The sequence below is a fragment of the Protopterus annectens genome, chromosome 3.part0 (assembly GCF_019279795.1).
Source record: "Protopterus annectens isolate FY-2018-M chromosome 3.part0, PAN1.0, whole genome shotgun sequence".
In the NCBI taxonomy this organism is placed as follows: domain Eukaryota; kingdom Metazoa; phylum Chordata; order Ceratodontiformes; family Protopteridae; genus Protopterus; species Protopterus annectens.
This window is the reverse complement of record NC_056731.1, coordinates 1,532,397,938-1,532,417,978: the sequence shown is the minus strand read 5'-3', so window position 1 is coordinate 1,532,417,978 and position 20,041 is coordinate 1,532,397,938. Positions and strand designations below refer to the sequence as shown.

General features: G+C 40.3%; 1 protein-coding gene across 2 annotated transcripts in view; it reads right to left on the bottom strand.

Annotated features, from left to right (window-relative positions):
- Window positions 1–202: 202 nt before the first annotated feature.
- TGIF1 (TGFB induced factor homeobox 1) overlaps window positions 203–20,041 on the bottom strand; it is an 83,087-nt gene continuing 63,248 nt past the window's right edge. For both annotated transcript variants that reach the window (XM_044065570.1, XM_044065571.1), the window contains exons 2-3: window positions 4,063–4,289; window positions 203–1,454 (exon numbers count right to left, since the gene is read on the bottom strand). In XM_044065570.1, coding sequence (XP_043921505.1) covers window positions 876–1,454; window positions 4,063–4,289 — 806 coding nt within the window. In that variant the 3' untranslated portion in view covers window positions 203–875. The remainder of the gene's footprint in view (window positions 1,455–4,062; window positions 4,290–20,041) is intronic.

Here is a 20,041-nt window from a genome sequence, read left to right as displayed (position 1 = left end):
GCTTCTTAGGAGAGATGGCAGTGTCACAGTCATACGTCAACTGGTAGTGTATAACTTAACACTCACTGATGGCCCCCAAAATGCTAAAAAACTGCCTTGCCCAGAAAACTGCTGAAATTCCTTACTGAGCTGGTAAAGACAAATGAATCATGTCATGTGAAGTAATGCTACACTTATTTCATTTAAATTAGCAGCAACAAGCTTAGTTTTTTAAAAAAATGAAAATTTATTTCATACAGTGTGTGGACAACCTTTGCCACAAAGGAATGATGCGAAGTATCTCTCTTGCTACCAAATATTGCACAGTCTGAAAGGATCAAAAACATAAAATAAAAAAAAAAATCAGTCTTGGGAATCATTTCATTGTCTGTATGATCTATTAAGAAACAAAAATCATTTCAGTTTCTACAGTATATTGAACGGTTTTGATTCATGGAACAAGTATATTGAATTGTGACACTACAGGAAGCCACACTTGGACATTCCTCTGTGCAACAAAACAAAACAAAACAAAAAAAAAAAAACCTCATCTGCATATCAAAAATCAAGTAATTGCTCTGAAACTAATGACGAAATGTTCTCAGGACACTGAGCTTCAAGTCAAATAAATCTGCAATGCACAGATTTTAAGTCACAAGTTCTATTGCAGATTGGTCTTTCCTGTCAGTTATGACACTGTAGTGTGCAGTTACTGTCACATATTTTGCTTGAAATTGACGCCTTTCCAGTTAGTTACAACACTGTAATATACACAGTGTCAAGTATTGCTTGCATCTCTGCCTTCTCGGTCAGTTATTGAACTGTAGTGTACAGCTTCAGGCAACAATTGTTAATTGCAGCTCTGGTGCTTCCACTTATGGCACTGTAGTGTAATTTTAAGCAACAAGTTTTGATTGCAACTCCATCTCTGCTGCTCTTTTGAGTGCAACATCAACAAGAAGCTGAAATCCACTGAAATCTTGGTTGAGGTCTGGTGGGGTAGGAGGTGGAGTGTTGAAAAGTCCACTCTGTGCGTTTGTACTATTGCATCCAGAGTAGTTGTTGCTATTGTGATACTCCACTGTAGTGTCTGTAAAGTTGGGTCCCGGCAAAGCCTGTAGGCTCATCTCCCCATCTGTGTTCAGAAGTGGTAAGCAATGAAATGGAATGTCTTTTGGTGCAGTTACAGTGGTATGACAAATCACTGAAGGCCGAAGTGGCATTGTTCCTGAAAAAGTAGTCTTTTGTGCAAGAGGATTCTGAAGGACCTGAGCTGAAACTGTAGTGGTGGAATGAAAACTATTTTCTTCAAATGTCTGGATGCACATCTTTGAATTTAGAGACGATTCCATTAAACCAGATTCGGGAATCTTGCTTCCCCTACGTGATATGGTGAATTGATTAGGGTCCTTACCATCCTTTCTTAGCATCTCTGGTAGAAGTCTGCGACGTGCATTGATGAACCAGTTGCACACCTAAAAAAGAGAATAATACAATCAATTTCACATATCTGACTTATTCTCTTAGTACTCTATGAACTTACTAAATCACACAGTATGACAATTCAGCCCATCCACACCTTTCAGCTTTCCCCCATTTCTCAGAATGTCTCTGCTTTCGACTCATTTTTGGTCTGTTCATTGTAAAATTTGTGGTTTTCTGGCATATCCTTGAGGACTGCAGTCACTAAATAATGACAGACATGGAGTTCAAGACTTCATATCCTTCAGATAATACAAAACCTGGACTCTCTATTGAAATACTGGCACTCAAAATACCAAGTGCCAACAAGCCCAAAAAAAAAACACGGCTGAAAATCTGGAGAACGAAGAGTGAATCTCGAAAAATCACTCTTCTCCTTAAAACTTTTTCTTTGGGGGGGGGGGGCAACTTCAAGATCACCATACTTTGGAAAAAAGGGAACATTCCAAAAAATGGCATCTCAGACTTGGTACATAAAAAAAAGTCTGATCTTTCCGCCATTCAAGCTCCCCATTTCAGGGCTCACTCTAGCAGGTCCTGATATTTCAAATTGTTACCCAGAACTTGTTATTCTAGCAAGTATAATACAAGACCAATATTTAAAATCTGTCCCAGAGTTTGGGACTCTGTAGTGTTTGACTTTCTCCTTGACTCTTGAGCTAATGAGGTAAGAGTCCATAAAAAAGCTTAAGATAAGGAGCCAACGTGTTTCTATGACAAACATCTCTTTGGATTTTCACTCAATTGGATGATGCTATTTAATAAAATATCAAGTTTTTAAGAGTAGTCTGTTAGTGATTTAAAATTTTAATGTTTATTACAGCTCATCTTCAGTGTACAAAAATGACTGCAACCTAAAAGCACAAGCTTAACGGTCATATTCCACATTCACTGAACCAGTGTTTCTGCCCCTCAGCCCTTAAAATATTTAAAAATCGTATGTTAACAGCTCACAGAAAAAATCTTGTATTATTTTCAAGGTAAAAAACTACACACGTTTCCTTAAAGCAAAGAATTGCTGTAAATTCCCTGGGAAAATTATAACTTACAACGCAGACTACAGATTGTATAAACTGGATAAAATACTTAAGGATTTGTGCGGTTCTAATTTAAAGGAAATTAGATTAATGCACATGATTACACATCTTCAACCAAAAGTGTGATCTAACATCTCCTTTTTAACTCCACCGTCTGCATTCATCACTATTAGGTAATTACAAGGAGGCATGCTTGCAATCTGAGTCACCAATTTCTTGTGTCTCAAATTCATTCACCATTGCCATGACCACAACCAATGACAAGTTACTTAAATGACTCAGAGGTTATAAACTGATTATTTTCTACATCACTAACTAGTTTAAGCATGCCTTACTTGCTTAGGAAAGGGACACTAATTCAATTTTCTTGAAGTTATGTTGTACTAAGAGTTCAAAAAAATAAGCCTTTCAAAAACGCTTCTACATGGCATGTACTCTGCAAAAGTACTGTAAAGAAGAAAAAAAAAAATTCACACGCGCACACACACACACACACACACACACACACACACACACACACACACACACACACACACACACACACACACACAAAGCAGTTTTAGATAGTATCGTAAAGTAATTATGTACTGAATCACCACGGGTGTCAAATGATTATTTAAGAGTCTATGACTGATAGTTTTTAACAGATTAAATCAAAGTTGTGAGATACATGTCCTTCAAATACCAAATCTAAGGAGTAAAAATGACATGAGCACTACAGCATTTGCAAAGCTAAAAATTAACGAAGCAGACATCAGAACGTTAAATTCTTGTACACTCATCACAATAGGGTTGCCACCTTTTCAAGTGGCCAAAGTGGGACATTTTTTGGTACAAACATCAGATTTTACAGGCCGATAAATACCCATGGTCAGTACAAAGGATAGAACTTAACTTTTTTGCCTAAATAAAAGCTTATTCTTGTTGCATGTTAGGTGCTTATTCTGTTTCTTATAACAATTAGGTATTTTAGTTACAGAATAACTGTTTCATGCAACTATTACATAAAATATAGGAAATAATTTTGTCCTAAAATCTCAGGACATTTGCCATCTTTACAGTTTTTTGTCAGGACAAAACTGCCCAAAGAAGGACTGTCGCGCAAAGTGGGACAGGTGGTAACCATACATCACAAAGTACTTCTTTGCTGACTGGTAGAAGGAACTAAAGTTGTGTGTATATACACAGCTGCTCCTCCTACTAACAGGAACAGATTTCCCAACAAATTGTCAACATGAAAATGACATCAGTTAGGTTTGCTTAGAACATCTCTCCAAGTTTCCTAGGAGACAAAAAAGGGACTTGCCATTTTTAAAACATTACGAAATTCTCTTCCTCCAGCTACTTTGTAAACAAATGATATCTGGAACAGTTCCACTGCTGACACACAAGCAACCGTCAGCAAGACTGCAAAGTAGAGAACATCTAGAATACATACTTGAGAGAAAATCAAAATAATTCTGTCATAAGTAAAATAACTCAGACACCATAAACATTAACAGGTCTATACTCTGAAGTGAGGCGTGCTACATTTCTTGAGTAGGGCTATCTCTCTCTCATTTACCTGTAGTGTAGAGAGATGAGTTTGTCTGGACAGTAGTGCTTTTTCTTGTTCAGAAGGGTAGGCATTGTAGCGGTGTTCATACAGCCAGTCACGCAAAATCTGCACAGACTCTTTGGGCAAATTGCCACGTCTTTTCCTTTTGCTTGAATAAGCAGTAAAAGAGAGGTCCAACGGGGCATCCATGCCATCATCATCCTCTGTTTCACTTCCTGACATAGCAAACATGCCTGAAACAAAAAAGTAAATAGATACAGGTATGAAGTTTTGACATTGTATAATGTTAGACCTCATGCATAATATGGGTAAAAGGGAGGGAACCCATGTTTGTCAAGTACCAGATGATCAATAAAAATACCTTTTTGCAGCTGAAGACTTAATAAAGGCACTACAGCTGTGGTACATCCACTTCCCTTCATGAATACAGCACTGCAACAAGAAAACTCTACTGATCTAGCAACTCTTCTCCTAAGTAGTCCTCACATTTAAAATTAAGGCATGTTAACTACTGCCCCCATTACCATGCAAACTTTAAATACAGCAAAAAAAAAAAGTTTTGTTCACAAAAATGAAGGCTGCTTACTATTATACACATGAGAGTAGAGCTCCAGCTGCAGGAACATAGAAACTACTGCCCCCCCCCCCACACACACAATTACTGTGCAGACTTTAAAGTACTACAAAACTGAAAAATAATAAAATGTTGTTCACAAAAATTAAGGTTGCTTACCATTAAGCATGTGGAAGTAGAGCTCTGGTTGCAGGAACTGCTAGGAGTTGAACTACAGGAAAAATGCACCACTTCCCTTCACTTCTGCCTCTATTCTCCTCTTCTGGATGCAGGCTTGTCAGATGTTCCTATTTGAGCGGGACTATCCCGAGATCAGCAGCCCAATCCAGAGTCCCGCACTTCCTGTTCAAATCCCTGCGAAACAGCCTCTGCTTTGTGATTTTTGATTGACTTGTACACTTGCATATGAGCCAATCATAAATCACAAAGTGGAGCCACTTCTATTCAATGCGGAACAGCAGGCAGTTTTGCTTGAAAGCTCAGAGTTTTAGATCTTTTTTTTTTTTTTTGTCCCTACCTGGCCATTTAGAAACCTGGCAACCCTGTCTGGACCACCATAGAATATGTTAAGTCACAAGGTGTGGGTGGAAGAAAGAGTGTTTGCTGTAACCAGAAATCAGACTGCAGATTCAGCATTAAAAATTAAATACCAATAACTTTCACAGCCAATGCTATACAGCTCTTGCTGTGTGAGCTGCCAGAAAAGAGGCCCCAGCTGAATCTCCTAGGTGGCTATCCTAAGAGAAAATGCCCTTCGTGACTCCAAAGGAAAAGTGCTAAAGCAAGAGTTCAAATCCAGCTTGTACCGCTTTGCAAAGGTGTCCCTGAAGACCAAGAAGCCACTCCATAAATTATCCACAGCAGCAGCACTTTACAAAAAGGCAGAATATGTGAAGGCAACCTTAGGACAAAGCACTTTTGGGTTTGCACTCAAGAAAGTACAGTTGTGTAAGTTAAACTTACCGCAACAGTAGATGCTCAAATGATCACTGCTGCAGTAGCCTTAGCTTTATGGGTTGTATCCCGCCAAGAATACAACAGCTGGTATATCCTTGGCAGAATATAACCCATATGGCTAAGGCTACTGCAGCAGTGATCAATATGATGAACATATAGCCATGTATGTTGCAACAAAAACACAAACCATTTACTAAGGTAGTGCTTAGAAACTTTCTTGTACCTTAACCCTAGCAAAGGGCAGAAAAGGGCACAAATAATTAACTAGTTATCTTTATTTACAGGGCTGTTTCCTCTTTACACAACACATCTGTTGATGCATATCCATACAATGAGGAACACAATTCACCTTGATTAAAATTTGGGATAAAAGAATTAATCTGAAATAGCCCATGTAGCAGTTAATTGTGTAATATAGGCAAGAAGAAATGTGTAGAAACAGGTCACATGGAATTTGCAGCTCTGAAATTCTCCATGCAGAGGTTAATGTCACTCAGAAAAAGCTCTCACAAGGCAAGAACTTCAGTTTTACTCATACAGCTGGCTTAAACAGGGGTAAGAATAAGCTCTCTTTAACGAGGAAGCAAATCAATCAAGGCAGAATGGGGTGCTGGATTGAAAGCTTCAGTAGAAAGTACCTCTGCACAAAGGTTTTACAGAACTTGAGAAAAGCCGATGACACAGAGCCCTAACCACTTTGAAAACCGGAAATGGTTGCCTAATAGACATTACTGGCAGAATAAGTCCTGCTTCTGAAAAAAAATAACTCTGGACCTTTGTAACAAGGGCAGTAAAAGGATAGATGGCTAGCAACAGCAAAAAAAAAAAGCCTTTTCCATTTAGCCTTGCTACTCTTCAGAGATGGCATCTGTGAAATAAGAGAGAGGAAACAACCTATAGAAACCACACCTAAACTTTGCAATTATTGGAAGTTGGGCAACCACACCTGTGAACTTGAACACCTGGAAATATATCCATATGGGAGGTGTGTGTTCCCAAGTAAAAAAAAAAAAAATAATCATCTGTACCGTGGGAAATAGATACGACCAGGAAAGAGGGGAATCACCACAATAACAACCTTTACTCTGGAAAGTTTCACCTTCAGCAGAAACTTCATTAACAGAAGAAATGGACTTTTTTATGAAAGAGAGAGGCTTCAGGATAATCTTGAAAACAATACAATGTTTTTGTAATGCACAAGTATCCTAGCATGTGCAAGGGAAACTGGGACAACACAGCCCCAATGGACAGCAATAGATAGACGGACAAGCACCTTTTAAATCCAGAGTTACTAGGAAACAGAGAGGTGGAATGAGAGTTAATAGAAAGAGGTGAAGAAAAAGCCCTAATTGTGTGGTTCCTTTTCCTGAAAAGACCCTTCAGGAAAACAGCATCACTCTGAAGAATGGCCCTTTCCCCCAGGAATCAAGCTCCTCAGAGAGGCTCTGCAAAGGAACAACATCCACTCCCTCCACTGATGCTGCCAACAGTGGTTCACCCTTGCCTGAAGAGGACATCCAAACATCTGCAGAGGCTGTGCTTGCCTCTCACCTCTTAAGTGGCTTCCTAAGGAGCAGCACTACAGGAAGTGAGAAAAACTGCAGAGCAGTCAGAGAAACCCACTATAGCCAGAGTGAAATCACTCACAGATGACAAAAGTGAAAAGAAAGCCTGAGTCAAGATCAAAGCCACCACAGAACTTTTGTCTTTTTGTGGATCAGGGAGGGAACAAAGGAGGAGCCGGGACTCTGGTCCAGGTCTCAAAAAAGCTCTCGGACAAGTAGCTGAAGCACTAGGCAGGTGTGAGGCACACCATTCAGTGTCAGTAGTGCAACAGGTAGCACACTCAAAAGGCTGTGTGTTTTATTCCTACTCCAGGTGACTCAGCTGCTGACACTGTATTGCAGCACTACAGATAGCTGCACTCCAGAGTATGTGTCGTCTTTCAGATGAGACATTAAACAGAAGCCCCATCTGCATGCATTTTTGGTAGCTCAGGTGGATGTACAGGATCCCATGGTGTTTACTGAAAAGGGCAGAAGAAATTCCCCAGTGCCCTGGTCAAATTTCCCCTAGTCAGTATTAATACCATCTTTGATCTTTGGCATAGTGGGACTAATCCTGTCAGCAAAGTGGGTAGTGAAGCCATAGACTAGCACCCCCCCCCGACAAAACTCAAGGTCTGAGAAAATATATTGTAGTGACAATCACAAAAAACACTATTACTTACCTTCAAGCAACAAATTCTGACAGAAAAGTTAGCTTTTCTGTCAGAATTTGTTGCTTGAAGTAAGTAATAGTAACCTTACCTTCCAATTTTGCCTTTTTCATGAGAGGATTCTCCAATGGGGTACTTACTTGCCCAACTTTGAGGTGCTATCTAACCGTCAATATCTCAAAGCCACAGCAGACCATACTAGTCAACGGCAAGAAAGTTCTGAGATTTTGATGTCCTTGCCATTGGGATTGTATCTTGTATGTTTTTTACATGGGATTGTATCTTGTATGTTTTTTGATGGTCTGAAGAAGTTGGCTTACCTTTTGCCAACGAAAGCGCTTTCCAATAAAGGAGTTTAGTTCTACAAATCCGCTCTCTTTTTTGTTTTCATTGACTTTATATTGTTCAGCACAAGCTGTACAATGGCTAGGGTATATGGAAGGTGGCCTAAAGGTTTTGGAAGCTGTCCAGTCATCTAGTCCTTGGCAGAATATGTCCATATAGCTTAGATTACTGCAACAGTGATCCAGTAGCCTGTCAGGTGAAGTAAATACTGCATTAAAGACTTCCGCTAAAGTACCCATTACAGGATGGATGGCCAAAGGCTCAGGGGTCTCTCCTGAAAAAGATCATAGCAGCTTTTTTGGGATCTCAGGAATCTCCTGATGTCCTTCATTCAATTAATGGTGTCTGGAAATCATATTTCTTCAGTAAAGGTTTAAGAAATATTTTCTTCAGATTCTGATTCTAAGACATCAGAGAAGACATTTAGGAAGCATATTCTAGACCAGTGTCTTGATGTCAGACTACCAGAAAGAGATACAGACCTCCTCCTTTTTAGATGGGAAGAACTTGGGAAGGCAGACTGCAAATATTAAACGCCTTAAAAAGACCTTTAGCAAAGGAATACCATTCCTCTTTAGACTCACCAGAGGATGGAACTGGAGTAGAGATGTGCTTTTTTTTCTTTACTTTTCTTTTTTGGAGTGTCCAAAGCCAGAGTATGAGCTGTATCAGACTGTATGGACTCAATATGAGAACCCAGTACTTTTTCCATAACCATATTTTAGGGATGCAATTTGACCGTTTGGATATCACAATAGTCCTACCTTCTTGCCTGGCTTAGAAGATGCACTAGGACTGCAGACCCTTACCAGCATCCCTAACAGCGGCACCAGAGGGGTTGGAAGACAGACAGATGGTCTAAGGATTCCAAAAGGCCACAGTACCATTGTCTGTTGAGGGCTAGGAGGGAGAGGGTGAAGAATTTGCTGCTTCAGGCATTTCTCTAACCGCATTCCTTTCCTCAAGTGCCGGGGAAAGGGGAGGCATCCGGACTACTAGCACCACAAGCCACATAAGATTTTGTTAGGACTTTAAACCATAGTTTCTTGGGGTAAAGATTAAGGGAGCAGAGTATACTTTAATAATGTTTTGTCATAAAAGATAAAGAAATACACAAGATGTGGTGAGACTCCCATAGACAAACAAAGATTCCCACATGGCTTACCTAAATAAATTGTCTTCCAGACACTTTCTCTTAGACATAAGCAAGAGTAAATAACTTTTTCATAAAAGTGGAAGAAAAATCTTCTAAGTAGCATTTATCTACCGAAGATCCATCAAAAACAAACTGACTGAAATCTTCAAACCCCAGAAAGTTCTAAATTATGGAGACCATATATCTTGATTTTACACCAGCACAGCCGCAAGCTGTATACCATCCAGATGTCTAATCCTTGGCAGGATATGTTCCATACAACTGCATCCTACTGCAACAGTGGTTTCAACGATGAACATGTATCTATGTCACCTAGTGTTAGCACAGGAAGAGAGAGATCACAAACAAGGTAACCCCTATTTCCTAAAGATCCCTCTGGCCATGAAAGCACTTAAGGGACACTTACAAGGCATAAGCATATGATAGCAGAGTCTGTCCACTAGCTTGCTGCCTTCTCTAGGAAAGTGAACCTCCAGTTCAAAGCAAATATTCTTGAAGGCTCCTGCCCATGTTTATCTGAGGTAAAATCAAATTCACTGTTGCTTGACTGCCATTCATATGGACAGCATGGCAGAGGTCTGATGCACAAAGTAGCCTTGGGGAATAATATCCTGCAGTACTTTAAGGGATAGAATAACTGCTCTTACTTCCAGGACACTGATGTGAAGAAGGACTCCTGGTTCAAATGTCAAGTCCACTCTAATATAGTAACGATTTTCTCGACTTGAACTGAAGGTAGATGCATTAATGAATAGGGTTGTCACCAGAGACACTGAGGAATGACGGTCTTTCTATCAGAAGGTGAACTTGACAGTACACTTGTCTACATGCTCCTTAAAGATCCTTAAGGGTTTCACTGTCATATTTTTCTTCTGTTACCACTGTAACATCCAGGTTTCACTGTCATTTTTCTTCAGTAACCACTGTAACATCCATGGTAGAAAACCTATAGAGCACCTGGCAAATGTACGATGACAAAAGTTGTTCCTATCAATCCCAAAACTTTCCAACACATGTTGGCCACAAGAAGTAGATCTAGCAGAAAAGAATGTACTGCTGACAGAATGTCCTTAAACATTTTCTGGAAGTAAAAAAGCCTCAAAGTTCCTAATATCCTGAAAATGGTGCAAAGACTCTGCAAAGTTCATCCTGACCCTCAAGCAGTGAAAGTTATTAATCAGATGTCCCATTTGCCCGAGCAGAATCTCCATAGAAGCTATTAGAAACCAGTGCTCCACAGCTTCAGGTAAGCTGCAACAAGTGACATACATTTTCCAAACATCCTTGAGGCTAAGGTAAGAAAACATGAAGGGTGCAAATCAGAAACCGGGAAAGACAGAATTAATTGCCAATATGTGAAAGAACTATCTGAACAAAGAGGCAGACCACTGAAGTCTAGGATGCACGCGAGATCCCTTGTCTTTGCCACTAAAGAGACTCTGGAGTAATATCCAGTCCCTGTTAGTTATAAGGGATTTCCAAAAGGACCATTTGAGGAGCTTTTGCAACTTACTCCTTTGCCTGCAACTTTGGACGAAAGGGCACATCTGGCAAGGGCAGGAGGTAGGTGGACAGAAGGGCAATTGTTATCCTTTGGTTATACTCTCAATTGCCCATGCTTCTTCTGTGGTAGAGAAAATTGTGAATGGATAACTTCTTTCTGACCACCTCCATGGAAAAACATTGAGGAAGGGAGTCAGGACTACTACAAACCATCCTGAGGTGGGCTGCAGCTACTCTGAAAGACAGAGGTCCACAACATCTGGGCCAATGGCATTGCTAAACTACAACATGAGGGTTTCACCAGAGTCCAGTGGAAACCTACTGGTAGGGCTGCAGGTTATGGCAAGACCAGCATTCTAGAAAAACAACACTGAAAGATGTAACATCAGCCCTGCAGCAGTAGTAATCTGGTCCTTTTCTATCATCCCCTAGAGCTGCTCATGAAATTCCAGGTCCAGATAATAAGGATCTCCTAAAATCAGAAGTAATGAAGGTTTCTTTAGCATCTTCATTAAATTCAGTAAGATGAATCAGGGTTATTATGCTGTTAAGCTGTGCTGTCAGTAGTCTACCTATGGTAAATGAAACCAGAAGGCCACAAGTTACTGGGTAGGAAAAAGGCACAGATATAAAGTAGATTGTTGAGGATAAAACAAAAATATATGGTTTCTTTTAAGCAACAAACCAAGAATTTCTACACACAGGACAGAAACAAAACAGAAAGAAAGAAACCGGAGAAGATAATTTTTTTCATCCAGAAAAAATATCAAGAGCTTTGGATACAACACTTAAGATCTTTGATGGAGCAGACCAGGGACAAACCAATATCTATATGAAAGAACTGTTAGAACATCTGGAAAAAAGATACAACCAAGGAAGTGGTACACACACACACACACACACACACACACACACACACACACACACACACACACACACACACACACACACACACACACACCTATTAAAATTCAAAAAGAAACTTGACATTGAGGAGAAAAAGGGGCCTGATTTGATACAGAACTTACACAGGAAAAAAAAACTATTAACCAATATGAGCACTGCAACTTTAAAAGATATCTAAAAGACATACAGAGATAACGACAGTGAAACATCATACATTTTACAAAGAAACACAAAAACTGAAATGTATTATGAAACAAGCAGTTTGCTGTTGTACAAAAAAACTTGGGCAACAGAGCAACTGAGATACAGAGACTAATACATACAACTTCCCACAGGATGACCCAATAAATCCTCAGAAAGTGGCACAACATACACAGAACATGACAACATCAACAAAGAGATACACAAAGTAAATTTTCATAACTTTTATCAAGATAATTTTATGCTCTACAGTAGGATAATGCAGCAGGAGAAATGGTATGAAAGAGAGAGCAAAGTGCATATTATTAGCCAAAAAGAGAATGATCTAAAGGAAGACTTCTTGATCCAATATAAAATGGATGGGTATGTCAAGATCCATGACAGGGAGAGTCTATAGAAACATACAATATTAATAAACCACACAAATACAATAATTGTTAACATTAGGAGAGCTCTGTATGATATAATGGAGAAAAAAAGGAAAAAAAAAATGTACTACAACAGTGTGACCAGGAAAATGCAGAATAATAAAGTAAATAAAGGGAACATCTGGAATGCAACCATAGAAGCTAAGAAAAGTTGTACTGTTAAACAATAATAAAACTGGGACTAGATCATTGAAACCTCACACTTAATAGATGTGCTAAAAGCAAAACTTCAAAAATGTGTGCATTTTTCTGCTTGCACGTATCAAATTTTTAATGTATGAAGAAAATGCAAAAAAGTGCAAAACAAAACAATTAATTGCGTACCTAAAAAATTATATGAAACTGGGAAAAAGCAGCAGCACTACCCAAAACTGAAGAAATTGGTCAATTCTGGAAAAAAAATTACCTAAGAAAATCCAGATGAACATAACAGATATGCTATACTCCATTTCATATTTTCAATGATGACTTAATCTCAGTAGCTGTACTTTACGAAAAGTTCCATGGAAAACTCCATGTGCAGATACTGTACTTAATTACTGGCTAGAATATTAATATATTTGCAAGAGGATTTATCCCATATGAACACACTTAACGGATTTCAGTCTGGTTAACAACTGGAAAAATTGTACCACTCTGTAAAAGGAGAGATCCTGTAAGCCATTCCAAGACTTTCAACTAATTACTTTCTTTCCCACAACATATACATTGTATATCTAAACTGACAGACAAGAGTTTACAGTCATTTAGATATTAAAAAAAAAAAAAAAAAAAAAAAAAAAAACTTCTGTTCAGTAAGTAACCAAGGATAAACTATTACTCAACAAAGCTATAGAAAGAGAAATGTAAAAAAAATGTGGTTGTGTTGGGGAGCCTTATGTCCACAACAGACTTAAAATGCATCTGAATGCAGTCTACATTATTGGATCAAGATGTAAAAGATGTGTGCGATATACCATACATTACTTAACAGGAACTTTGAAAAGGGGGGAAAACACGCAAAATATGATCCCAGGTGAAGAAATTTAACTAAGTATACTCTGTGATGCTTTTTTTCTCTCTCTAAATCACCTCTTATTTTGCCTTGTCCTCAAATAATCAAGATGTTTACTTAGTAAACTATGCCATTGCTACAGCTTGGCGTCCTGAAAACAACCCTGCCAAATTACATCGCTCCTCCTTTTGTGGGAGACTTAAAATGATATGGGTCGTATTACAGGTGACTGAAAGAGCTGCTATAAATGGTTACATTTTTTTCTTTAAATACACAGTTATAGCAGGAACACTGACACACACAGCTTTGGCAGAAGAATAAATTACAGAGGCTTTGGATCAAGTGGGTGTGCCTAAATATTTATATAAAATATAGCGTCTCTTGCCCAAACTCACCTCATCTCTACACTACTGTATGCCTCCCCTTCTTTTATCAACATTTCTAAAGCTAACCTTCAGAAACTTAATTTAGCCTACCATAGTATTGCCAAATTTGCCACTGGCTCTCCATTCCATACTCATCACTGTCTTAACTTAAAGAAACTCAACTGGCTAGAACTTCCAAACCTAATACTCCTACAGCAATTAGTCATCACTTTTAAAATTCTACATTACCCCTCCAACACACCCATACTGAACAACCTCATCACACCTTATAAAAATCTTACTACACTTCGCTCAGCCAACAAGCTTCTAGTAACTACTCTCAAATCTCATAATAAAGCAGGTGACTCCTTATTTGAAAACACTGTCGGATCATATTGGAATAAACTTCCCACTGAACTGACCCTCCCTAGGCTCATGTCACCTTTTCAAAAAACAGATTAGAAATCATTTACAAAATCACTGGCTATGCCCATGCTCCAATCCTGACTGAGCTCAGCATATATTTTACCCTCTCCAGTCCCCTCCTTTTTACTTCCACTTTTTATTCTCAACTTCTGATTGACTTCCCTTCTGACCATCTGCTTTCTTTCTCTTGCTTCTTTTATCTAACTTCCTACATCCTTCTACCTCATGCTTTCATCACTACCTTTTGATCACCCTCTCTTCTCTTATTCACTTACTAGCTACTCCTATGCTATACTATGCCCTTAATATTAGTACCAAACACAACCTGTACTTTTCCACTTTCTGCTTACTTCATTTCTGCTATCTTTCTCAAACTACATAACTGTCCACTACCTGCTTTCATAGTTAACGCTGCATATTAAATTGTATCTTGCTTTTTGTCAATGTTTGATTGCTTTTTGTTTAGTGATTTTTAAACTGTAAAGTTTATAGTATGATAGTGGAGCTTTTCTCCTCAGCCCTCTGCTGAAAATAGACATGTATCCAGCCAGACTAGCCCAGTAATACTGTATATTCAATTGTACTTTGCTTTTTTTGTCATTGTTTGATTGTTTTTTTGATTAGTGATTTTTTTTTAAAACTGTAAAGTTATAGTATGACAGTGGAGCTTTTCTCCTCGGGCCTCTGCTGAAAATGGACATGTATCCAGCCAGACTAGCCCGGTTAAAAAATGTAAAATAAATAAAAAAAAAAAAAAAAAAAAAACTAATGAGGGCTCAATAAGCACAAGACAAACAAATATGAACAAAGCTTAGTAAGGAGTATTTCAGAAAACTAAAAAGTACAGTTTTGTACCTACCATAAATGTAGATGTTCGAAGATCCACATTGCTGCAGTCCTAACACTTGGGGTAGTCCGCTGTCCCTCATTCGGCCCGAATATCAGAGTATAAGGCTGACGTCGGTCAGGGCGCATTTGACTGACATCAGAACGTCAGGGTACAAATGCGCATGACCGACGTCATATCCTCAGTCTTTTCTTGCCCCAGATGTCAGAAGACCCTAAAAAGAAAGGTCCAAACCCAAAGACCACAACTAAACAACCAACTAGCCTAACACCAAAAATATGTATAATATATACAATACATACAAAATGCAATATACAAAATGCAGTTTACCTCAGATGAATAACCCAACCCACACAACCACCTCAAACAACAGAGGGGAAGGAGGGAGGGTAAATTGGACTGCAGCAATGTGGATCTTCGAACATCTACATTTATGGTAGGTACAAAACTGTACTATGTTCTTCATCTCACATTGCTGCAGTCCTAACACTTGGGTAGAATCCCAAAGCAGAGGTAAGGGAGGATGGCTAAACTATAATGAAGCAGGAGCTGCCAAAATGCCCTGCAACACAGCAGTGGCAAAACCAGCCCTGGATTTAGAGTACAAGGGAAGGTGGTAATGCCTAGAGAAGGTATGCACTGAACTCCAAGTGGCTGCCTCCAAAATATCCTTAGTAGCCACCCCTCAAAAAGCTGTTGAAGTGGCAGTAGCCCTAGTGGAATGAGGTCTAATCCCAGCTGGAATCTCTTTGCCATGATGGGAATAACAGAAAGCAATGCAAAATCCAATCCACTTAGAAATAGTTTGTTTTGACACGGGCTTGCCCTGAGAGCACAAAGCAAAAGAAACTAATAACTGCTGAGATTGTCTGAACCCTTTAGTTCTGTCCAAATAATATCGCAACTGCCTGTGAACATCTAAAGTGTGCAAAATCTTTTCCCCTTTAGTTTGGGGATTTGCATAAAAAGTAGGCAAATGAATAGTTTGGTTTAAAGCCACACTAGAAACCACTTTAGGCATAAAGGAGGGATTAGTACGTAAAGATACCCTATCCTTGTGAAAAATTAAGAAAGGCTCAACTGCCATAAGGGCCTGCAATTCAGAAACCCTTCTTGCAGAGGTAATGGCCAACAAAAAAGCAGTCTTCCATGACAAATATTTCAACTCAGCAGTAGCTGCAGGCTCAAAAGGTTATAGAGTGAGTTTCTCCAACACAAAATTGAGATCCCAAGCAGGAGTAGGAGCTCTTCGTGGGGGTCTTATATTCTTTGCCCCTCTGAGAAATTGCTTGAATAAAGGATGAGAAAACAATGGTGGGTCACAATCGTAGTGAGCTGAAATTGCTGCAGCATGAATCTTAATAGAAAAGAAGGACAAACCTTTGTCCAATAACTCAGTAAGATATTGAAGAGCCACACTTAAATCAGGCTCAGAAACATCCAAATCCTTAGCTGCACTCCAAAATAAAAATCTCTTCCATTTATCTGCGTACACTTTCCTTGTACTAGGCCTTCTAGCTTCCAAAATCACATTCAAAACTTGTTGTGGAAGTTGAGACCCTCTATGGTTTAAAACAGAATATGCCATGCTGTTAGGTGAAGAGAGTGAAGTTTGACATTGAGCAAATGACTGTCCTCCTGGGACAACAGATGTGGAATCAAAGGCAAAGGCCATGGAGGCTTCCATACTAGACTTCTCAGTAGTGGGTACCAGTGCTGTCGAGGCCAATCTGGAGCTATCAAAATCATCCTTGGCTTGTCCTGTCTGACCTTCAGAAGTACCTTTGGGAGGAGAGGCAGAGGTGGAAAGGCATACACATGAAGATTTTTCCAACTGAAAGAAAGAGCATCCACTTTCCAAGCTGTGTGATGAAACCGCTTTGTGCAAAACCTTGGCAGCTGGTTGTTTAGTGGAGAAGCGAACAGATCTATGTCTGGAGTTCCCCAGGACACTGTCAATTTCTGAAATACATGATGATCCAGTTTCCACTCGTGGGGATCCATGATTTGTCTGCTTAACACATCTGCTAAGGAGTTCTGTGCTCCCGGCAGAAACCTTGCCTGAAGACTTAGTTGTAAACTGAGAGCAGTCTCCCACAAAATCATTGCTTGCCTGCATAGAGGATAAGAATGTGTTCCCCCTTGCTTGTTGATGTACCACATGACAGTTGTGTTGTCTGTTAGAATCAACACCTGCCCTGGAAGAAGTAACTCCTTGAAAGCTATTAATGCAAACTGGACTGCTAACATCTCCTTCATGTTGATATGTAGATGTTGTAGTCTGGCAGGCCACTTGTCTTGTATCCACTTTCCATTTAGATGAGCTCCGCAAGCTATGTCTGAGGCATCTGTCGTTAAAATCTGACTCGCCTCTGGCCGGGTCACAGAGAGTCCCTTGTTTAGGTGACATTCCTGAGCCCACCACAAAAATTCCTTTTGAATGCAAGGTATTATTTGAATGACAGTGTCCAGATCCTGGCAGTGCTGTGTCCATACATTTTTGAGATACCATTGTAGCTTCCTCATATGCAGTTTGGCATTGGGAAGCACCAGAATACAAGATGCCATGAACCCTAAGGCTTGAAGGACTGTCCTTGCAGTCAGCCCGGACTGATGAGATAGGTGATGGAAGTAAAGGGATAGACTCTTTTGTTTGTCCGGGGTTAAAAGGCCATCTGGGATGCTGTATTCAGTCTCACACCCAGAAAGCACATGTCTTGAGAGGGTACTAGACTGGACTTTATTTCGTTCACAGAATACCCCAGGCATCTTAGCACTGCTATCACATATTCCAAATGATGAAGAAGCTCTTCCCTTCCTTGAGCCAGAATCAGGCAGTCGTCCAAATAAGGATAGATCTGTATTCCTTTTAGCCTGAAGAAAGCTATCACTGGAGCCAGAACTTTCGTGAACACTCTGGGCACAGTAGATAAGCCAAAGGGCAATGCAGAGAACTGATAGTGAGAAGTCCCAGCTCGAAAGCGCAGATACTTCCTGCAACTTAGTCTGATAGGAACATGAAGGTAAGCCTCCTTGAGATCCAAAGTTACCATCCAATGATCTTTGCCCAGCAGAGGTAAAAGCTGCTGCAACGTCAACATTTTGAACTTGGGAATGTCCAGATAAGTGTTGAGGATAGACAAATCCAAAATTGGTCTCCACGTGTTCCCCTTCTTTGGGACTAGGAACAGGCGAGAATAAAATCCTAGGCCCCTTTCTGGCAAAGGAACCGGCTGTATGGCCCCTATTTGGAGTAGCAGTGAAATTTGCTTGTGAGCCTCTATTCTTTGTTGAGGAGGAATGTCTGGCATGCCTTTGAAAGGAGGCAAGGTATGGAAATAAAACCTGTAACCATGATGTATGATATCCAGTACCCATTTGTCCTGGGTAATCAAACTCCAATTTTCTTTGAAAAGTGCCAACCTTCCTCCCAAAGGTGCTGCCAGGCGAGAAGGTTCTGGCAGCTGAAAAGGTAGGTCATTGGGTCTGTTTACGAAAGGACTGACCCCTGCCCTCACTTGAAGACTGTGCAGGAGAACTCCCTGTTCTGGGCCTGAAAGAGCCCTGACCTCTGCCCCTGCCACGTCTAGATCTACCCCTAGACTGGGAATCATAAGAAGGATCGTCCACCCTTTAGTAGGCCAATTTCTACTAAACTTTGGAGGCTGAACCTGCAAAAAATCTTTAACAGTCTGCATAGACTTAGCCTTATCTTCCATTTTCTTTAAAACTGCCTCAACAGGAGAACCAAACAAGACATCAGATTGCAAAGGGGCATCCAAAATCCTAGTTTTAACATGGTCAGATAAATTTTAATCCCTCAGCCAGGCATGCCTGCGAAGAACTGACCCAGTGGCAGCCACCCTAGACGAGGCCTGTACAGCATCAAAACCACATTGCAAAGAATGCTTACCCACCTGCTCAGAAACATGCACTAAATCTTGTAACTCTTTACAGTCAATACCTTCCGTCAGGGCATCAACCTTAGATTTCAACTGAGAAAGGAGATAATTTTGATATTTCAACATGTGAAACTGGCAATTCAAAGCTCTCATGGCTAGAGTGGAAGAAGTATAAACTTTCTTTCCCCATCTATCCAAGGCCCTGGCCTCTTTATCTGCAGGAACCGGATTCTTGACAACAGAAGCCTTAACACCCTTAGGCCCCTGGCTAACAGTTTCTGGGTCTGCCCTAGGACTCTTAAAAGATACTTATGAGCTTCAGGCACCCTGTAATACCTATCCGGTTTAACAGGAGCAGGAGGCAAAGAATCAGGATTAAGACAAGCCTCCAAACACATCTTCCACCACATTCAGAACAGGAGGAATAGCTAAAGGCCTATGCTGGGGTAAAAACAAAAATTCCCTAAGCCTTTTCCTGGAATCAGAGAAATCCTGACCTTCCCATTTAAAATGTTCTCTCATGGAGTGAAGGGTCTCTGAAAAAGAAAAATCCTCAGGAGGAGAAGCAGAAGGAGTAGAATCATCCACATCAGAATCAGAATAATGAGAATACTCCTGCAAGTCTTCAGCAGAAGACTCAAGACACATCCGAAGCCTGCTCATAATCCCCCAACACAGGTTCCATCCTAGGCCTCTTATCAGGAGGGGGCATAGAGCCTCTAATTAAAGTAATTAAATCCTCTGCCATTTTGAGCATGTGCTTCTTGGGCACAGCACCTGAAGAACTGGGAGTGACACCCACCGAAGCTAAACTAGACCTGCCTCTAGGAGAAGCCTTGGAAGCAGAAAGAGAGGGCCTAGACCCCTTAGGAAGGGAGGGGAGTACAGTTACTTGAGAAGCCCCTACAGCCTGCCCTGCCTCCTGGGAGGCCACATCCTGTAAAATCAAAGTTTCACCCTGGGTCTCCAGAGGCCTCCGTCGGAACCACCGGTTCCACTGACACCTCTAAAGAACTGGCGTCCGGTTCGGACAACTCCTCTAACCTAGGTTTAACTGCCTTGTCCTTGCGCTTCTTTGAGGAAGCCGGCGTCGGAGCATCCGACGGCATTTTGTAATTGCACCGCTTCCCAAAGACCAACCTTGCACAATCCAACCTCCGCTT